The sequence below is a fragment of the Lonchura striata genome, chromosome 1, assembly GCF_050655825.1.
Source record: "Lonchura striata isolate lonStrDom1 chromosome 1, ASM5065582v1, whole genome shotgun sequence".
NCBI classification, from domain to species: Eukaryota; Metazoa; Chordata; class Aves; order Passeriformes; family Estrildidae; genus Lonchura; species Lonchura striata.
The window spans coordinates 36,943,988-36,957,374 of record NC_140703.1 but is presented as its reverse complement, the minus strand read 5'-3'; the positions used below and the strand labels follow the sequence as shown (position 1 = coordinate 36,957,374).

The 13,387-nt window shown below is 37.7% G+C and overlaps 1 protein-coding gene across 9 annotated transcripts in view; it reads right to left on the bottom strand.

Moving 5' to 3' along the window:
- The window catches only part of DLG2 (discs large MAGUK scaffold protein 2), a 982,636-nt gene that overhangs the window by 712,928 nt on the left and 256,321 nt on the right, over positions 1 to 13,387 (bottom strand). Inside the window, exon 1 of one of the 9 annotated variants that reach the window (XM_021545057.3) lies at positions 9,894 to 10,426. The exons of 7 other annotated variants lie outside the window; for them this stretch is intronic. In XM_021545057.3, coding sequence (XP_021400732.1) covers positions 9,894 to 10,013 — 120 coding nt within the window. In that variant the 5' untranslated portion in view covers positions 10,014 to 10,426. Of the gene's footprint in view, positions 1 to 9,893; positions 10,427 to 13,387 lie in introns of those variants that run through there. One more of the 9 variants, XM_021545060.4, reaches the window with a different exon arrangement.

Sequence of the window (13,387 nt, the reverse complement as noted above, 5' to 3'; positions counted from 1 at the left end):
GCTCAGAAAAGAACCAGACCTAAGTATGCAGCCCTTAATTTGTTGTATCATAATTTTAAAGCAATTAAAATAAAATAAAATTGAACACCACATAAGTAATGGGCCGATCTACCAGCTGGGCAAGAGAAAAACATGCTGGAAACAGCTCCATACAATTGCTCACTGCTTATTTTTTGTATATTAATTAAGTAATTTAGAAGCAAGAACCAAGACAAAAACAATGGAAAACAAATTGGATGATCTCACAGTCCTACAAGCTCTTGCTCTTGCCTTGTCTCCGGGGCTTCTTGGATAACCCTTCACAACAGCTTGTTCCTCGTCCCCACATTTTAATGTATTCTTTCTGTTACATGCAAAAGAAAAGGAGAGAAAAAGATGCCTGACCAGCATTAAAAATCCCATCTTTCCTGCTTGGACGGACAGGATTAATTTTACCAGCTGGAAATGTCTTTAAGGCAGAGACCTACATCTCAACTAGTCACCTAAGTTTTTCTGGCAAATGGAAAAAAGCTGGCACTTTCAGGACGCAATTAATCTCATCCCCATGTAGATATTTAAACTAGGTCATATGAATCATGCCTTAGAAGAGACAATTCCTCTCTACTGACACTAAAGGGAGCCTGAAATCACTAGATATAGATGTTTACATTGGTTATGTCTGAAGTTAAGTGAGCTGGATGCCACCTGAGCTCCTCAGATAGATTTCTTGCTTTAGAGGTAAAATGCCTTATATTTATCTTTTGATTACACATGTGGCTAGAAACAAACTTGTGGCCTTTATGTTGCTACTTTTAATAGCCCAAGCACTACAACGGATATATGAATGTATAATGTGATTAACTACAAAAGCAGGTTTTCATAAGAAATTAATAACATCTCCAGAGCACATAGCACAGAGTGTATAAAAGAGCTAATCAGAACTCTCAACACCTTCTCAGCAAGAATTCAGGTTCTTGACTTCATGATCATCTAGCAAAAATGAAATCATCTTTCAAAGTCTCAATATTTCCCTTTTCTAGAATTATGCAGTATGATTTACTTTCTAATAAAATCACATTTCATATAATGTCCAGTCAGTCAGTTGCTAGCTGATATCATCATAATCTAAGGATACAAGGGAGACCAAAGGATTGAGTACCCAGAAGCACATTTCAGTCACTGGAGATGGTGCAATACAAGATACCATCTCTTCCATACCAGCTGTGTTACACTCACACTGTATTCACTTTCCATTTGAACTGAGAGGTCCCAGTTTTGTGAGAAATCTGACCCTTCAAGTCTTCCTGACTTTCTAAGTGCTTAACTAGTGATAGAATTCTAAACAGGAATTTACACAAGGACTAGGTTTAAAGGGATTAATTCCTAGGAATTTCTACTGTGCTAGTCATGGCTAATTAGCCAAGCACTTAGCATGGAGCTGCTGGTAAAACAGATACTAATTCTGAAGAACAGAAATACACATAATGCTAAATCACTGGAAAACAGATACTGTCATGGTAAATATCATCATACCTTTTTTCAAATGGGATTATAAATTTGACTGGCACTGGTAAAAACATTGGTATAATATGCTTAGACTTCTGTAAATCATTTAACCCAGCACTTCATGGGATTTTATTAAGAAAAAAAAAATAAAAATGCCACACATTAAATGCATTTAAAAGTATCTAATTGACAGGCTTTATTAGCATGCAACAAGAAATGGGAGAGTTGATCACATGTTTGGTGGGATTCTCAGGGACTGATCCTGGCCCTTTGTTTTTAAATGCTGACCAGTCTGGGATAAAATTCAGTCACTACTGTCCAGTTTTAGCAATGACAGAAAGGAGGTATTGTGGTAAACGGTACTGAAGACAGGCCACTGATACCGGTCAATGTAATTTTTAACAAAGACAGCAATAAAGTCCTAACTCTGGGAATAAAGCAACTCTTCCTTAGGGGCACTTTCCAGAGAGGTCTGGTGTGAAGCAGATGGCAATCCTGCTGGCTGTGGGGCAGGACATGAACTCCCAGTGCAGCCGCGTGGCCAAAGGAGCCAGAATAACCCTGGACAAGCACATGGTCACTCCTGTGGGAGCCAGGACATTTATTACTTCTGCACAGCGCTGCAACTGCTCCGAGGCTCCATGCAGCTGTGGCCAGCACAGCTCAGCACTCCTGCTGTGAAACCAGAGAGAGCTAAAGACTGGTCATGAGACAGATGAGAGCTCTGACAATCATGCCTTGCAGTAAGGGATGCCAGGAGCTCAGCGCATTTACTTAATCAAAGAGATGATTAGATGATGCCTTTACTGTAGCCCAGAGCTAGTGACAGGGGCACAACCCTTTGCAGTGGGCTCCTCAGTCCAGCAGATTAAGAGGCAAAAAACTGAAAGGCACTCAAAGCTGGAAGCTGAGACTAGATTAATTCAGATTAGAAATAGAGCACATGCCTCCAAAAGACTAATTAACCCCTGGAACAATACATTTGTAAATGTGTGAGAGGTTCTGATCATCAGAAATTATTAAACAGAAACAGAATGTTTTTCTAAAAGGTAGGGCAGGTGTCAAGAGATGGATCCTTCTTCCAACAGCTCATGTTAGCTATACAGTCTGCTCTGACAAACTAGAGTAATTGTGATTGCTTTGCCCAACTTAAAACTCGTCCACTTGATTTTGTTCAAATGAAAACTGAAGTTTTGAAAACAAATTTGAGCAGGTTGAAAATCCTGTCCAAAATCTCTGCAAATATGTGTGATGTATCCACAATATTCTTTTCATCTGTCCTGCAATTCAGATAAAAATGCTTTTCTGATTTTTATTTCTCCAGTTAATCTTCTTTTTCAAAAGTTTTCATGAATTTCTATACTATCAAAGGCAGGAAAGCCTTTCTAACTACTTCTCTGCAGAGATTCCTGTTTGAAATTTGAGAAATTTGCTTCTTTGGTGAGCATGAGTCTAAAAGAAAAACTTTGCCCTATGGGATTCAGATTTTGGTTTACTTGTCTTTCCAGAAAAAGTCTGGAAGCTACTCAGTTATCAGGAGAATTTATACTATTTCAAACACTTAGATCTCTGTAGTAGCAAAGGGAAAAATCAGACTCTTCCTCCTCTCCATCTGAGAAAACGGTGATGGCCATGCCTTTAATAATAGGATTTTTTAATTATGTAACTTCTGTATTAGCCATTAATCTGTAGGTATCACATTATTTTGACATATGAACATATATATTTTCTGTGAGTCTGTAAGACAAAAAAAAAATCAGTTCTTCTTTTGAAATGCTCTTTTGTATCTTTACCTGCAAAAGACACTTTCAGTGCTTCCAACTGTCTCTAGGATATGACAGAAGGAAAGGAACAGAGGCTTCTTCTTCTGAGAACAGACAGAAGCATTTCATGCATTCGTCCCATACCAAAAACATGTGACCAAAACATCTCAACACGCCCAAAATGTACATATACAGCCAGTAGCAGTAGCATTAAGAGAGGACACACCTGTGAAGGCCACCCTGGAGAACATAACCTGCCAGTCAACCACACACTATCTTTATTCCAACTTAGCACCAACAAATGGGACAGGGAAAACAGATGAAGTGGGAAGTGAATGTAGGTAGAAGAAAACCAGGAGAGAGCTCTGGGCAGCTTTTAATTGTGAAAAGTTTTGTCAACTCCATCCATCACTGATTAATGGTCTCCCACATTTCTCCCAATCCACATAATAGAAACCAGAGAGATTCCCAAAAATATAAAACAGCCCTTGCTTTTGCCTGGAATCACTGCATTTTGTAGGCAGTACTGCATTCAGCATTGCTGTTCTAATTTCTATGCAATCTCATAAAAATCACACAAGCATTGGCATCTTAAGCACAAAGGGCAAGCCTATCAGCAGTGATTTAATAGTAGAGGATTTAACTTTTAATCATTTTTATGTAAATATAAAATTGTCACATATAAACATTATACTATATTCTAGTTCCTTGTACATATTTAAAACCCAATAAATTGAAATGCTTTTTCAGTCCTAGATATTTTCTAATTCTCCTCTAACAAAAAGGCCAATTATATATCTCTGATAGGAACATCTCATTAGATAATCTCTAATGAGTCCACATTAAAATGGGAGAATAAAATAGAACTGAAATATTTTTCTCAGTATTAGTATCTATCCATAAATTTCTGAATGAAGAAATCAGTGCCTAGCTTCTTCTACACCTTCCAACCACTATTTTTGAGACTAACTCTTCTTACTTTACATGAGTGCCCCTTATCCCCATAGCAAAATATTCATATTTGGTTAGAGTTCATAAAGAATTCTTAGTAGTGGATTTAATTCCTTATGCTGTGCTTGTCATTTTAGCATCTCTGCACCTATTCACACATTTTAAATGGCCTTTAAGGGAATATTATTTTAGTCTATGAGTTAAATATAGTCCCAGTCTTATCATATCTAGAAAACCAGAGCTGCTGCTGTGTTATTAATCTAGTCTAATTACCTCTTTCATTCATCACTTGTTATGGTCAGGTACTGTAAATCAGCACTTGAAGCTGAGAGGAGTAGTAGAGTATATACACAGGTATTACAAATGCTAACAATTCTTCCCAGGTTTAATTTTAGAAGCGGAAAACTCAATGTTTAAGATTTAAACAATGTACTTGTTACTCAAGACAGAACTACTGTTTGAACACTAGAAGACTGGATTTAGATTTCCTAATTAATTCCTATTAATGTCACTAGTGTGACTGCAAAATCTGGGCCATAAATGAGAACTTTACCTTTCTATGAATCATAAGCACAGGTAGTACTGCAAGCTACCAAAAGAAAGAAATGCTGTGTTGTTAATGTCAGGTCTGAGAGACATTTGTAGAAGCTGGTCCAAGAAATCACTAATTTTTTTTTGCAATGAGTTATGACTTCCCTAAAATTCCATCCTTATCTAGCAAAGGGATGACAACAACACAAACAGCTCAGCTGGCTGTAGCTCTTGAGGCTAGATCCCACAGGTGCTGCACAAATCCCTTAGAAAGTTCAAGATCTTGTTTGTTTTACAGTCTAGGCAAATATTTTATAAACAGATGAAAAGATATATTACAGAAATGCAACTAGATATTCACAACCTATATAGTATTACCCTTTTCCTTATCATCAAACCTCTCAGGGTGGAAATTCCATACCAGATTTGTTTGCTTTCTAGTACTAGCCCACACTTTGCCTTGGTGTCCTAAGGTAACAGAGGAACTGTACTTTGACCTGCCACTTACAGTTATGTCTCTGCTGTTCTGAGTAAAGTAAGTCAGACTGTCAGACATAATAAGAACTACAAAAAGGAGTAAACTCAAATAAAAGTTGCTCATGAGTCGATTCTTAATTACATTAGGAAAAGTGAGAAACCAATCTTTCCTGCTTACTCCTTTTAAAATACTACATCAAAGCCATTTCTGTGGCTTTTGAACTGTTCCTCACTTTGTTGAGAAGTGCTAGATGATGGTGCATGATTGAACATTGAAAAGAGGAAAATATGCATAAGAAATAAAGGATCATATTTGTAAGTCTGTGAGAGCTTGAAGTCCCTTTTCACTTCATCCCCCTTTGCAAGAATACCATAAGAGCACAGCAGGACATATTTTGGCAATACAGGCCCAAGTCTGAGAGATCCATAAGATCTTCCCCTTTGGAAAACCAAAACAGCTCTTGGTACAGGCAGCAAAATATGGGATATACACAACTTAATTATGTTATTATATCATTAATACAGACAGGCAGAGGGGGGGAATTACAGCTGTGTGTAAAAATGTAGACAGAAGTCAAAAGTTCAGTAGTCATTTGTGATGTTTTATAGCTTTGGGCAGTGAAACATTTTGCTACTTGCTATTATGATTCCTCTGCCTTTTCAGTTAATCCTTAACTTAGGTTGCAATTGGAAGCTTCTAGGTTAAAATAATCATTTCTATTTTTGGAATGCATGTGGAAAAAGAGGATGAACAAAGAAAGGTAAAGTGATTAAAGAATTCCAGCTACCAACATCCTCCATGGGCCCATGTTCCATTCCTACCCCAACAGGTCCTCTCCATTATCTGAGATAATCAAAAAGTGACAATGCACAGGTCAACATTTCAGTCATAAATCACATCATGGTAACTGTTTGATGCAGGCAAAATCTTTTAGCTACATAATTTTAGATAACATAGATACCCCACAGTTAGCATCCATAACCAAAAAAGCCTCTTAGTTAACCCATTGTTCAGGCAGGAGCTCACTTCTGTGAGGTGCCAAATGTGCCCATTAACAACCCAAAACTCCTGCTGAAGTAACTCTGAACCTCCTGGGAAGCCTTTGGCACTTCAAAGAGTCTGGATCTGAATTCACAACATTCTTTACATGAAACTCTGAGGACCTAGAGTCAGTGCTGACTGCCGCTGAGAAGGAGATGCTTCAAGGTGAGAGAGCCCAACACTCACATCTAGTTGTGTGCTAAAGTACAAATGGAAGATTTCAGCTCTGCTACCCAAATTCCCAGAAGCACCAGCTGTGCCTCCAGTAAGACCCTCAAACTGTCAGCCAGAAATAGCAGGCCAGATTCACAGAAAAATCTGTCAGAAATACACAGAGAGTTCATTAAGGCCAGGGAAAGGCAAAACTCCTACAAACTTTTACGAAAAGCCAGAAATAATCCATAAAAGTTTTTAAAGCTTGGGTAAGACTATGGAGCCTAAATATTTGCAGTGTTTGCCATAGTTTTACAAGAAATACTGCTAATACTGAGGGAATTTAAAATACTTGCCTGAAACAAGAACAGAAAGGTTTTAATGGCAACCTCTAAAAATCTCTTGCATATGAATACAGTATTTTCAATACACAGTGGACACAATTAAAATAACAAACACTTGACACCAGGCAGCCCCCTGCCATAGTTAGCCCAAGATTTACTCATGCTGAAAATACAACAATACAACAATATATTTAACTACTGCTTATAGCAGGAGTTCACTTTTTCAGGCACACTGCACGTTTCCACAAGAACAATCCTGATTTGGGAGCCACCACTTCTGGATTTTAATTCCCTGACTTCTCTGCTCATTTTTGGTTTCTTCCACTGAGGTACAAAATTATGCATACATGAAAGAGCAAGGAAGAGACTGGTCCAAAATGTAGAATTCTAATAACACTGTATGTGGTAAACAGACAATACTAGGCAATAGTTATTTTTCCTTTTTTTTTTTTTTTTTTTTCTAATAATTCAAAATGTATGTCCAGAGAAACTCTGATAGACAAAGATTTTTTGCTCATAACTTCTCAGACATCTTTTTGCCTATTTTACCCAGTGCTCAGGCAGGAAGAAATAAGCATCCACATAGGCAGGTACATGTTCAAAGTCAGTACTGTTCTTTAGTCAGCTGTAAAAATGAGTTTTGATTAAGAATGCATGGAGTAGACCTCCCTTTCTTTTGATAGGCCTGCACATGCAAACCAATTTCACATGGGCATTCTCATACAGACTGGCAATCAAGAAGTGAGAGTCCTACCTTGAACTTGGAAATTCTGCTTTCTCTAAAGCCATAATGTACAGCTGCCATCAGAAACAGACCTAATTGCTTTCCTTTTTCATTTTCCAGGCCAAGCAAATCTATTTCCTGTTACAGCCTGTACTTATAGTTTTATTCAATCTTATGACTTAAAGACTAAAATATTTGAGCACCACTAGGATTTTTCCACCCATAAAGGGGGAAAATGCAAAATGCAAAACAGATGGTTTATGATGTTTTTAATTTATTTTGGCCACCCATAGAGCTGTGGGTTATGTTAGTGCCAACCAAGTTAAAAGCAACAGAGTTCTTCATAAACACTGTATAACATATTGTACAATGACCAGGCATAGGGAGCTCCTTTCACTGAACTCCTATTTATTAAGCAAACTTGCTTTAAAAAATGTCAGAAAAAGAAAACAAGAATAACTGAAGGCACTGGTGGTGCTGCCGTACTTGAGTAGTTCCTGGGGGGGATTTGCCAAGTTTGGGCTGCTTTATTACAGTATTGTAGCCTAATGTAGAGCTTGGAAAGTATATGATCAAAGTATACAGTGAAAGTGGATGAGTTCACTTAAAGTAAAACATCTGGAGGTAACATCCCCAGAATAATATCATGTAAATAGCAGATACTGTATAATAAACAATTGTTTCAGAAATGCTCAAGAGCTGAAAAAGTTCCAACAAATTAAAACTATCTTGTCCAAACAATTGCCAGACTTGTACTGGTACAAACACCTTGCTTTTTTCTTCTGTCTATGAATGGAAACAAAGACATTTAAAAAGTTAAACCCATGAGACTTCTAACAGTTCCTGAGGTACTTATTGACAAGGTATCTCGTGGAAATTACAGTAAAAATAAAAATTGAAATTTCCTCTGTACCTATTCTAATTTAAACTGAGAAATCATATTTCAACAATTTTACAGAATATCTTCAGTACAGTACTGCAGGCTAAGGGACAAAATGAGCAAGAATGGTTGGTCTCAAAACATTTCTATGTTGACAAATTACTACCTAGATCACAGGGAATATAAAACACATAAAATTTACTAACCTGCCAAAAACATTATAGGAAAGCATAAAGAGAGGATAATGTATGTATTTAGGAAAACAGAATAGCATTAAAGGTTTTAACTTGTATTTTTTGGCTTGTTATTCACAGATTTAAAGAATTCCTCCTTAGAAGTGGATCATAATTGCAAAAGTTAATTAGAAACTAATAAAATGTGAAAGCTTAGGAATTTATTACAGCAAACAATGGTACAAACTTTGAGCAAAAACAAAGGAGCAGGGTCTTAGAATGTGAACTTTTAACACAAAATACTTTTTAATCAAATGACAACAAATATTTTGACCTAAGAAATAAATATGAAGTTCATTATTATCAAACCAAGTGCAAACACAGAAAACTCACTTTCATTCAGAGGCATGCTTAAAGCAGTTTGAAAGCAAAAAATCCTTTGCAATTACTTCTGCAGGTAAAACTGTTCTAAATATTATTATCTGTCATTTGCCAGTGCTTTCTGTCAAGACAGATACACTTATTTGAACTTGAAAAAGCCAGTATGCCAGAAGTGCCTCCCCTATATGTTGGCTAAGGATTGTAATTCCTTTAAATTATGCAACTGGATTCCCACAGCTGGCCCATAGCTTGACTGAGAGCTCGATTCAATGCCAGTGAACCTGACTGCTAATATTGTCCTACTTGCAGAGCAGGTAATATATCCAGCAACTTATATTGAAGTCCTGACTCTAATTAACGGAGCAAGCAAATGTTGACATTAGTGACAAATCTTGCTTATTAGTTACTGTGAGACCAGTGCAGCCAACTGGCATTTTCCTGTAGCATTTTGCAGTAATAATCCTTTCTTTATTTCTTAGGACATTGCTTATAATTTGTTTTTATGCATTTTGGTTCAAGTTAGAAACAAATCAGCGCGAAAACCAACCCGGATAGCAGCAGCAAGACTCCCGGCTTTCAGACAAGTAATCAACAAGAAAGCATGCAAGCAGTATCCCTGGGAGGGTGCATGGGGGACCTGACTATAGGAATTCTTATCCTGGATAAAGCTATGTAGCTTTGCACAAACAGCCTTTGGCATCTTGTCTCTGGCCTATCTGGACAGTAGCAAAACATGTTTATCAGACCATAAAAGCCCAGAATCTGAACTGCAAGCAGTTAAAAACTGAAGGTCGCTAAACTGCAAAATTCAAACATGCTTCTATGCTTTAGCCACACAGACAACGATAAAACAAAGCCTCCACAACCACCTGTAATAATATGCCTGTTCAGCCAGCAATTCCAAAGTACTCAGCAACACAAGGTAGACATTTTCTGCAGCTGGTTTTACATGTACATTCCTGTCAAATTGTTGTCTCATCCCCTCTTACCTTCACATTAGTCCGGAGTGCACAGTAACATGCAAAAAACATTGCAGTAAACAAGGAGCATATGGACCAGTATTCAGCGTCTCTGCTCTGCACAAACGGTACACACACGATCCCGAGCATGTGCTACTAAGGAGCATCCGTTCCCTCTGTCAGTTTGAAAATGCATTGATCTCTGTTTTTCTGACTACAAAAAGACATGTCTTGAAGGCACTGAGTAAAAGCTACATATCTCTTCAGCAACTATATATAGAAATATGCCCAGTAATTTCAATTAGCAGAGAATTCAGCATCTGAAACTTGGACCACAGTTGCTTTTTCTTACAGCATTTTAAATTCAGGGGGGAAAAAGGAGGGGGAACTCAGCCAGGGGGGAAAGGTGAGGAATTAAAACATACGCAGTGAGTTACTTATATTTCCCCCAGCTTTGATGTTTTCCTCTTCAATATTTTACAAATGTTATACACAGAAAAATGAAGAAAGGTTTCTCTTCCAAATCTTAAATTTACTGTATATTCTGCACTGCTTCTGTCTGTTCTTGTTAAAGATGCAGCATCCCTTTTAACAAAGACAACGTCATCAATCATGACAGATTCAACATGTTCTACTTACAAATACAGTCTCTGATTAAGGACAATGGCTGGCTGGCTTATTAACATTTCCTCAAATGCAAGTTCAGTTCCCTGTGCTAATCTATTTTTAAATAAAAAGTCCCACCTACTCCTTCCCTCTCATTTAATAAAAATGCAGTGGACTAGCTCTAAATATCCTGAACTGCATTGTGCTCCCAGCTCAGGCACTGGACATTGCTTTCGAACTGTTTTCTTGCCTGATTCAGATTAGAAACACAAAGAAAAAAATAAAATGAAAGCAGAAAAATCCTGGAAGAATTCTGTGCCCTTACATTTGTAACTACATATTCTGAATTCAAAATGCTCCAATATCTTCCAGAATGAAGGAACTCAGAACCTAGCCAGAAGGCAAAGCTTTAATTCACAAGCACAAAAATAAAATCAAACCACTTCTCTCACTCCTGTCAACCGCTGGGATGCTGTGAATTAACTGATTGTTTACTGGACTGCAGGAACACAAAGTGAAAGACTCAACTCTGTTTACAGCACTGGAAACCACTGATATCAGTACTGAATTATGAAGTAATCTCCAGGAATAAAACCAGAAAAGAGGCTTTTTTTTTTTTTTCCCCCACTGCAGCAGATACTGTGGGAGGCAAAGAGTGAAAGAGGCTTTACTACCTCCTTCTCTATCAGCACACAGCAATTTGCGTAGGATAAGCATAACTTAATAGAAATATCTGCAGTGACTTTTAGATTTCTTTAAATGTTTTATGTAAACCCCCTTGAAAATATTCAGAAACACTGAAGTCCGAACCAAATCAGTGGGTATTCCTCTGTGCGCAATGGGGCGAACAAGCTTAAACAGAAGGGTGTGCATTTAAAGAATAAGGGGGAGGGGAAAAGACAGCAAGGTTTTTTTCCAACATCTTCCTAAAGACAACCTCTCAGAAACTGTCGTCAACTCCAAGAGAACAGCTATTTTTAGCTTGTCATTGTTTGTGCCTTTTTTTAGGAATGAAAAAGGCAGTCGTGTTTAAAGCTAGATATTGCTCTGTAACATAGCCCAAGACAGCTACTTAATTTGATCCCCTGCTCCATCTGTCATACAAATTAAGTAATTAGTAATCACAGCCTTCTTTGGCACAAACAGTGACTTCCACAACAAAAGAGATGAACACCGGTTTTAAATCTAATTCTGAGATTTTTGTCAGTAATGAAATTGGTGTCTAGATATCATAGTTCAAAAAGCTGAAGTATCCTAAACTTCAGATTTTGGCTACAGCAATATCCATCAAATAAGCTAAAACATAGTAATGTGGTGCTCAGCAAAAGCATAGCAGAATTAATTGACACATTTCTTATCATTCTTCAAGGGAATAGAAAGTTAAAGGAATCATGGTTTATTTTGCAGTACAGTACACTAAAAATTAAAATTAATTATCTTAGTCCTTGAAAAAAATATCATAGATCTTGGGGAATTCTGATCCACAGAGAAATGCAATTCAAAAAGCAGAGATGAAAAGATGCAGTCCTGAGAAGTGAGGCAAGGTTCAGGCAAACATGTAGCTGCATATGAAAATCAAATTCAAGCTTTCTTTCTGCCAAAGGAATTGCACAAGGTTTCAGTCAGCAAAGTCTTTGAAACAACTTTCTTTTTCTCAATCCTAAAAAAGTTAATGGTTTTGTGTTTAGGCAAACAAACCAAACATAGGGAAAATCTCACTTAAAGAAAGCAAGGCTGCATAACGATACAATTTCTGAGTGATTACCTGGACATAAAACTTCAGACTGACTTAAGAAAACAAGAAGCAATGCAGTCCCAAAGCCTTCACTCAAAAAAAACCTCACATGACTCCTGAGCATCTACAAGTAAAAATTACCTAGAAAATTACAGATTGACCCTCATAATACTGCAAGGGGCAAGAGAGACCCTCATGCATATGGTAGCTACCTCCTGTAATAATTGTGGGGCATGTGAGAATTTGCCAGACAATTGATACCTCTGTAGCAGCCAACAAAGCATTACTTTTATAGCAGACCAACCCAAAATATTTATCAGGGGCTACTTCAGGTAATCTATACAAGCAGAGCCCTGCAGGGCTTTTTCACCTCTGCCAAGACATTTCTTATCACAGCAGCCTAATTGTTAAAGAAAACATTGTCATCAAGGACATACAGTATTTTATGATGACTTAACAGGTACTCAAAAGCATCACATATCAGTGAAATTTACAGTTAAAGATACAGAGTCATTAAAAATGAGTGGGGAAAAAACTCTGGCTGAGTCATCCAGACATGCACCAGGATATTTGAAGTACTCAGGGCTTCTTTAAATAAGTGACAATAGGGAAAAAACCCTAGAGATTAAAGAAGTTATTACATTAAAAAAAAAAATAGGTTAAGAAAAAAAAACAAAACAGTAGAGAGACAGTACCACAGACCGGTACCAGACAGTACCACAAAGGAGCCATACCACAGACCCTCTTTAAAAAGACACACAACTGGTGACCTGAACATTCTCAGATAACAGAAACTGGAGCCACTATCTTGAGCTTGAAATTCTATTGTTACTCTCTGCTCCTGTGTCTTCTGAAGGGCAGAAAGGAGTGCTTAGAAGGAAACCATGGTTGTCTGCAGAGGTTCAAAGAGAGCAGAGGGAACATGCTGCCTTGGAAGACTTTGATCTCAGGAGGGCCTGAGGCCAGTCTGCTTCAGAGCAGTGAGGAGGGCACAGCCCTTAGCAGCATCCATCACTGCTCAGAAGAAGAGCTCAGGAGCTAGTAGCAGTAATAGCAGTGGTACCAGTAGTGAGAATGCCCTGTGGCTGTTGTGTCCTGAAGTTGTGCTCAAGGACCCCAAAAGTGCCATGGCACTATACTATCACAGAACTGACAGAACCCCAGAATCACAGAATGGTTTGAG